This window comes from Pongo abelii, chromosome 18, assembly GCF_028885655.2.
Source record: "Pongo abelii isolate AG06213 chromosome 18, NHGRI_mPonAbe1-v2.0_pri, whole genome shotgun sequence".
Taxonomy (NCBI): Eukaryota; Metazoa; Chordata; class Mammalia; order Primates; family Hominidae; genus Pongo; species Pongo abelii.
Genome location: NC_072003.2, coordinates 32630349 through 32638559, shown reverse-complemented (window position 1 = coordinate 32638559; position 8211 = coordinate 32630349). Strand labels below are relative to the sequence as shown.

General features: G+C 47.7%; 1 protein-coding gene across 1 annotated transcript; it reads left to right on the top strand.

Moving 5' to 3' along the window:
• The first annotated feature begins 1436 nt into the window (after positions 1-1436).
• SEPHS2 (selenophosphate synthetase 2) lies at positions 1437-3705 on the top strand. The gene is made up of 2 exons (XM_054534860.2): positions 1437-1521; positions 1569-3705. The coding sequence occupies exon 2, from the start codon at positions 1608-1610 to the stop codon at positions 2952-2954; it is 1347 nt and encodes a 448-aa protein (XP_054390835.1). The 5' UTR covers positions 1437-1521; positions 1569-1607; the 3' UTR covers positions 2955-3705.
• Positions 3706-8211: the final 4506 nt, after the last annotated feature.

Sequence of the window (8211 nt, the reverse complement as noted above, 5' to 3'; positions counted from 1 at the left end):
TCCCAGGTTCAAGCAATTTTCCTGCCTCAGCCTCCCGAGTAGCTGGGATTACAGGCGCTCACCACCACGCCTGGCTAATTTTTGTATTTTCAGTAGAAACGGGGTTTCACCATATTGATCAAGCTGGCCTCAATCTCCTAAACTCGTGATCCACCTGTCTCGGCCTCCCAAAGTACTGGGATTACAGGTGTGAGCCACTGTGCCCAGCCCCAAAAATATCTATGTACAGTTTAAAGAACAACCATGTACCACGTACCCACCACCAGCCCAATGAACAGAATTAAACATAGCCCAGAAGCTCCCTATGTAGGCCTCCCTAGAAATAGCCCCTATGCTAAGTTTTCTATTCATTTTCTTGTCTTTTAAAAAAGTTTTTATCGGCTGGGTGTGGTGGCTTATGCCTGTAATCCCAGCACTTTGGGAGGCCGAGACCAGAAGATCACCTGAGGTCAGGAGTTTGAGACCAGCCTGGCCAACGTGGTGAAATCCCATCTCTACTAAAAATGCAAAAATTAGCCGGGTGTGGTGGTGCACACCTGTAATCCCAGCTATTCAGGAGGCTGAAGCAGGAGAATTGCTTGAACCCGGGAGCTGGAGTTTTTAATAGATATTGGCAAACTGCCCTTCATGGCTATATAAGATATATATATTTTTTACAGATCTATCTATCTATATATATATATTTACAGAGATATAGAAATTTTAGAATAGACCAGTCCTATGTAACCTACTCTGTTCCACAGATGGATGGGTCAACCGAGGCGGAAAGTGAGTCCACCCAAAGCTGGTGGGAAACACCATTAGAATCCATGAAGGTGTCTGGACTTTCAGTCCTAAATCTCTCTCTTTTTTTTTTTTTTTTTGTGGAGGTGTATGTTTGTTTGTTATTGTTGTTTGCTTTTTTAGAGACAGGTTCTCGCTCTGTCGCCCAGACTAGAGTGCAGTGGCGCGGACACAGCTCACTGCAGCCTCGACCTCCTGAGTCCTAGAGTTCTTGAAGTTCCTGTTAACATTAATTATATTGATGCTGCCTGCAGTTTGCTTACTTAATGGTAGTAGTTTAATTTCTAATTTCTCATGCTTTCTGTTTTTTCCTTTGGGCTATTTTGCTACCCTGGATCGATCATGTGCGCTGTCAGGTGACCTTTGGGACAATCCTGCCGATCATGAGGTTTGCCGAGTGACCAATCTTCCCTCGTCTACAATTTGCTGGACTTGGAAAAGTGACTGGAAGGGAGCAGAGTTCCATCAGCCACTGCCAAGAAACCATTTAAGTTACTAAGAGAGCGAAGGAAAGCACGTGACGTTCTGCAATCCCGTTGCAAGCAGTTTTGCAAGCCGGAGGTCGTTGCACCTTTTAGAGTCTAGGAAGCCCGCCTCTCGGTGGCGGAGTCGTCATTGGATGTTGCGGCTGTCAATCACCAGGGCTATAAATAAGGGAGTCCCGCGGCTCCTCTATCTGGCAGATTGCGCATGCCGTGGGTCTGACGACTTGAGTCGCGCTAAGGAGACTCCCTGCAGGTAATATTTGACTTTTACTTCATATTAACCTAAGTGGAAAATAAAAGGGCCCTCTTCTCCCCTCCCTTCCCTGCTGGGCAGGCGCAATGGCGGAAGCCTCGGCGACGGGCGCCTGCGGAGAGGCGATGGCAGCGGCGGAAGGCTCCTCGGGCCCGGCGGGCTTGACTCTGGGCCGGAGCTTCTCGAACTACCGGCCCTTCGAGCCCCAGGCGTTGGGCCTCAGCCCGAGCTGGCGGCTGACGGGCTTCTCCGGCATGAAGGGCTGAGGCTGTAAGGTCCCGCAGGAGACGCTGCTCAAACTCCTGGCGGGACTGACGCGGCCGGATGTGCGGCCCCCGCTGGGCCGGGGCCTGGTGGGCGGCCAGGAAGAGGCGTCCCCAGAAGCCGGCCTGCCAGCAGGAGCGGGCCCCAGCCCCACCTTTCCAGCCCTGGGCATCGGGATGGACTCCTGCGTCATCCCCCTGAGGCACGGGGGCCTGTCACTGGTGCAGACCACGGACTTCTTTTACCCCTTGGTAGAAGATCCCTACATGATGGGGCGCATAGCTTGTGCCAACGTGCTGAGTGACCTCTACGCCATGGGGATTACTGAGTGTGACAACATGTTGATGTTACTCAGCGTCAGCCAGAGTATGAGTGAGGAGGAACGCGAAAAGGTAACGCCACTCATGGTCAAAGGCTTTCGGGATGCGGCTGAGGAAGGAGGGACGGCAGTGACCGGTGGGCAAACAGTGGTCAACCCTTGGATTATAATCGGTGGAGTTGCCACTGTAGTATGCCAGCCAAATGAGTTCATAATGCCGGACAGCGCCGTCGTTGGGGACGTGCTGGTGTTAACCAAACCGTTAGGAACCCAGGTTGCTGTCAATGCCCACCAATGGCTGGATAATCCTGAAAGATGGAATAAAGTAAAGATGGTGGTCTCCAGAGAAGAGGTGGAGCTGGCCTATCAGGAAGCCATGTTCAATATGGCTACCCTCAACAGAACTGCTGCAGGTTTAATGCACACATTTAATGCCCATGCGGCCACAGATATCACAGGCTTTGGCATTCTAGGACACTCCCAGAACCTTGCAAAACAACAAAGAAATGAAGTGTCCTTTGTTATTCATAATCTGCCAATAATTGCCAAGATGGCCGCCGTCAGCAAGGCCAGTGGACGGTTTGGGCTTCTTCAAGGAACCTCAGCTGAAACCTCTGGGGGATTACTGATTTGTCTGCCAAGAGAACAGGCGGCTCGCTTTTGTTCTGAAATCAAATCCTCCAAGTACGGAGAGGGTCACCAAGCGTGGATCGTTGGCATTGTGGAAAAGGGAAACCGAACGGCCCGGATCATTGACAAGCCGCGAGTTATTGAAGTCCTACCTCGTGGGGCCACAGTTGCTGTTCTTGCTCCTGACAGTTCAAATGCTGCCTCTGAGCCTAGCTCGTGAGATGAAAGAACAGAAGTTGTTTGGACCTTAGAGCCATTGTCCCCAATCACGGATGGTTCTCAAGAGTTGATTGTAAGAAATTTCCAAAGAAGGCTGCCTGCATAGTGGTTCCGGCTGCCCTTTCTAGATGATTGGAATCAGCCCATCTAAAGCAGTCTTTATGTGCATTCCGAGGCCAGAGTAACATTTTGAACTTTGGGGGGATATTTGTTCATCACTTGGGTAGAAGAGGAGCAAAAATACCTCTGTTTTCTCTTTCCAAAGTAAGATGAAGCTATTCCAGGTTGAGGGATTTTTCTTTGCACTGGGTTGAATAATTTCTGCACAGGGAGTGAGATTATTAAAATAACACACGCACAAAGTAAATTGCAAAATGAAAAAAATTTAGATCAGAAGCAAATGAGTTTTGGACCAATACTGTTGATAAATCTAAATTGTTAAGAGAGATCTTATAATGCAACATAAAATTCTTTATTCAATTTTACTGAAGTACTGGCGCTTTCCTGCTCTGGACAAGAATTGAGCACCTTGTCTGATGACTGGGAAAGGAGGACCTGCAACCATCTGACTTGGTCTCTGTTAATGACGTCTCTCCCTCTAAACCCCATTAAGGACTGGGAGAGGCAGAGCAAGCCTCAGAGCCCAGGCCTCGGTGGTCATTAAGATGTTAAGTCTTTTGCTGCAAATTCCTGGTGATTTGATCAATAAAGAGTAATTTCTTGCTAAATAAATAAACCTTGTTGAAAAACTATTCTGGCTAATGTTTGGTGGTTTGAAATTCAATACAGTCTTATAAAAGGAACCAGCTGATACATTGAGTCTGGTATAGCAGAGAGAGAGTGTTTTCCCTGATGATGGTGAATTGGGGGATTTAACACCCAGATTCAGGGTTGCATCTTCCCCCTGAGATGACAGAAAAGGACTCAAAGCAGGCATACGCCCCAAGGGTTAGAGAGTGGGGCAGGAAATAGCAAAAGAAAGGTGTCAACAATTCTTGAAAGATGGAAAGGAGGTGGAAGAGGGGTAACTGACTTAAAGGAATCCTTCATAGTAGGGGAAGACAAGAAGCAAGAAGATGTGCTCTCGGAAGATGGGGTAAGGGCTGGGGATAAAAACATACTGGTTGAGAGTTTATACATGGTAATTAGATCTCTAGCGTTCTCCACACTCATTTCACACAGCCAGGTGACTGCCTCTCACCTACGCAGGTAAAGTTGGGAGCACCACACACAGCAGAGGATAGGGAGCCTAACTGAAAAAATAAAAATTTAAAATGAGACTGCCCAGCCCCCTTCCTCAATTAGCTATTCAAAATACTGGCCAGGCTGGCTCGGTGGCTCATGCCTGTAATCCCAGCACTTTTGGAGGTGGAGGCGGGCAGATCATGAGGTCAGGAGGTTGAGACCATCCTGGCTAACAAGATGAAACCACATCTCTACTAAAAATACAAAAAATTAGCTGGGCGTGGTGGCAGGCGCCTGTAGTCCCAGCTACTGGGAAGGCTGAGGTGGGAGAATGGCATGAACCTGGGAGGCGGAGCTTGCAGTGAGCCGAGATCGCACCACTGCACTCCAGTCTGGGCAACAGAGCGAACTCCATCTCAAAAAAAAAAAAAACACGGGCCAGGCCAGGCCCAGTGGCTCATGCTCATAATCCCAGCACTTTGGGAGGCCGAGGTGGGCAGATCTCTTAAGCTCAGGAGTTTGAGTTCAGCCTGGCCGATATGGCAAAACTCCGTCTCTAATAAAACAAAAAAAATACAAAAATACCCAGGCGTGATGGCGTGCCCCTGTAGTCCCAGCTACTCGGGAGGCTGAGGTGGGAGAACCTTGAACCCGCAAGGCAGAGGTTGCAGTGTGCAAACACTGCAGTCCAGCCTGGGCAACAGGAGTGAAACCCTGTCTCAAAAAAAAAAAATAAAAGCCCAAAATCACTGTACCTCCTAGGTGAAAGCCTTTATTGAATGATGTTAAGCTTTTTTTTTTTTTTCTGGACAAAGTCTTGCTCTGTTGCCCGGGCTGGAGTGCAGTGGTGCGATCTCGGCTCACTGCAACCTCCGCCTCCTGGGTTCAAGTGATTTTTCTGCCTCAGCCTCCTGAGTAGCTGAGATTACAGGTGTGCACCACCACACCCGGTGAATTTTGTGTTTTTAGTAGAAAATGTGGTTTCACCATGTTGGCCAGGCTGGTCTCCAACTCCTAACCTGAAACAGTTTACCCCCCTCAGCCTCCTGAAGTGCTGGGATTACAGGCGTGAGCCACCACGCCCAGCTAATGTTAAGCTTTTTAATGCCTCATTCTTAAATATGAGCAGTCAAGGATCACCAGGCATGTGAGGAGAGCCTCCAACTTAAACAGAAAAAGGAAACTCGGAGGGACAATACAGGGAGTAGGAAAAAAGATAAAAAATATCCACAAAGCAATACTTAAGAGAACCAGCCACTTAGAATATAAAGATAAAGCTAAAACTTGAAATTTTTAGTAGGGGGCTGGGTGCGGTGGCTCACATCTGTAATCCCAGCATTTTGGGAGGTCAAGGTGGGCGGATCACCTGAGGTCAGGAGTTCGAGACCAGCCTGGCCGACATGGTGAAACCCCATCTTTACTAAAAATATAAAAATTAGCCAGGCTTGATGGCATGCACCTGTAATCCCAGCTACTCGGGAGGCTGAGGCAGGAGAATCGTTTGAACCCAGGAGGCAGAGGATGCAGTGAGCCGAGATTATGTCACTGCACTCCAGCCTGGATGACAAGGCAAAACTCTGTCTCCAAAAAAAAAAAATTTCTAATAGGAGACATAAAGTTGCAGAAATTTATCAGAAAGTAGTCCCAAAAGGCCAGGCACCTTACTCACACCTGTAATCCCAGCACTTTGGGAGGCCAAGGCGGGCTTGAGCCCATGAGTTCAAGACCAACCTGGGCAACATGGCGAAAACCTGTCTCTACAAAAAATACAAAAATTAGCAGGCATGGTGGTGTGCACTTGTAGTCCTAGCTTTTCTGGAGGCTGGGGTGGGAGGATCACTTGAGCCTGGGAGGTGGAGGCTGTAGTGAGCCGACATTGCACCACTGCAGTCACCACTGCAGTCCAGCCTGGGTGACACAGTGAGATCCTGTCTCAAAAAATAAATAAGCCAGGCGTGGTGGCTCACGCCTGTAATCCCAGCACTTTGGGAAGCCAAGGCAGGCAGATCACGAGGTCAGGAGATCAAGACCATCCTGGCTAACACGGTGAAACCCCGTCTCTACTAAAAATACAAAAAATTAGCCGGGTGTGGTGGCGGGCGCCTGTAGTCCCAGCTACTTGGGAGGCTGAGGCAGGAGAATGGCGTGAACCCGGGAGGTGGAGCTGGCAGTGAGCCAAGACCATGCCACTGCACTCCAGCCTGGGTGACAGAGTGAGACTCTGTCTCAGAAATAAATAAATAAGAAAGTAGACCATGTAGCCATAAAAAAGAATGAGTTCATGTCCTTTTCAGGGACATGGGTGAAGCTGGAAGCCATCATTCTCAGCAAACTAACACAGGAACAGAAAACCAAACACTGCATGTTCTCACTCATAAGTGGGAGTTGAACAAATGAGAACACATGGACACAGGGAGGGAAACATCACACATCGGGGCCTATTGGGGGGTTGGGGGCAAGCGGAGGCAGAGCATTAGGACAAATAGCTAAAGCACGTGGGGCTTAAAACCTAGATGACAGGTTGATAGGTGCAGCAAACCACCATAGCACATGTATACCTGTGTAACAGGCCTGCAAGTTCTGCACATGTATCCCAGAACTTGAAGTAAAATTAAAAAAAACAACAGTAGCCCAAAAAGATGCACAGTAAAATAAAATCTATAAAGATAAAATGAGGCAGGAGGTTCAACATCTAAGCGGAGTTCTAGAATAGGGCAGTAAAGCAGATGGAAGAAAAAATATTATCCAAGTTTTCTAGAACTTAAAAGTTGTAAACCACATACCTCTTGAATTCCTAGCACAGTACATTTTAAAAGACCCATGCTAATTTTATTAAATTTCAAAATGCCAGGTATGAAGAAGAGATCCTAATAATAATGATAGCAAATGTTTATATAGCACATACTCTGTGCAGGAAGTAAGTGTTTTATACATATTAACCCAATCTTCTAACAACCCCAATTTGCAAATGAGGAAGCTGAGGTATAGGGAGAATAAGACATTTGTCCAAGGTTGCATAGTCAGTCTTGTAGGCGGTCTGACTCCAGAACCCATGCTTCTGATCACTATGATCACATACAAAGGTGTGGGAATAATGACACACCTTTGTATGTCATCATGACATCAGACTTCACAACCTCAAATTGGAAGCTAAAAAACAATAAAGCTGCCAGGCGCGGTGGCTCACACCTGTAATTCCAGCACTTTGGGAAGCCGAGGCAGGAGGATCACTTGAGCCTAGGAGTTTGTGACCAGCCTGGGCAATAGAGTGAGATCCTATTTCTACAAAAAAAAAAAGAAAATTAAGTTTAGCCAGGCGTGGTGGCATGTGCCTGAGGCCGAGGTGCAAGGATTGCTTGAGCAACAGAGTGAGACCCTATCTCAGAAAAAAAAATTTAAAAACACACACACACAAAAGCAATGCCTTCAAAATTCTGAGGGTAAATGTTAATCTCTGTAGAAGTCTACAGCAAGCCACATTTTTCAAATAAGTAAAATAAAGATATCTTGGGGCATGCAGGGTATCAAAATGGCTTCATCCCACGTGCTTTTTCTCAAGAAACTACCAGAGGATATGCTCCAACAAAACAAGGAAGCAGGCCAGACGCGGTGGCTCACGCCTATAATCCCAGTACCTTGGGAGGCCGAGGCGGGCAGATCACGAGGTCAGGAGTTCAAGACCAGCCTGGCCAACATGGTGAAACTTTGTCTCTACTAAAAATATAAAAAATTAGCCAGGCGTGGTGGCGGGTGCCTGTAATCCCAGCTACTTGGGAGGCTGAGGCAGGAAAACCGCTTGAACCCAGGAGTCAGAGGTTGCAGTGAGCTGAGATCATGCCACTGTACTCTAGCCTGGGTGACAGAGCAAGACTCTGTTTCAAAAAAAAAAGAAAGGAAAAAAAAAGAAAACCCCGTCTCTACTAAAAATACAAAAATTAGCCAGGTGTAGTTGGTGGCGGGTGCCTGCAATCCCATCTTAGGAGACTGAGGCAGAAGAATCACTTAAACCCGGGAGGCAGAGGTTGCAGTGAGCCGAAATCACGCCACTGCACTCCAGCCTGGGTGACAAAGCG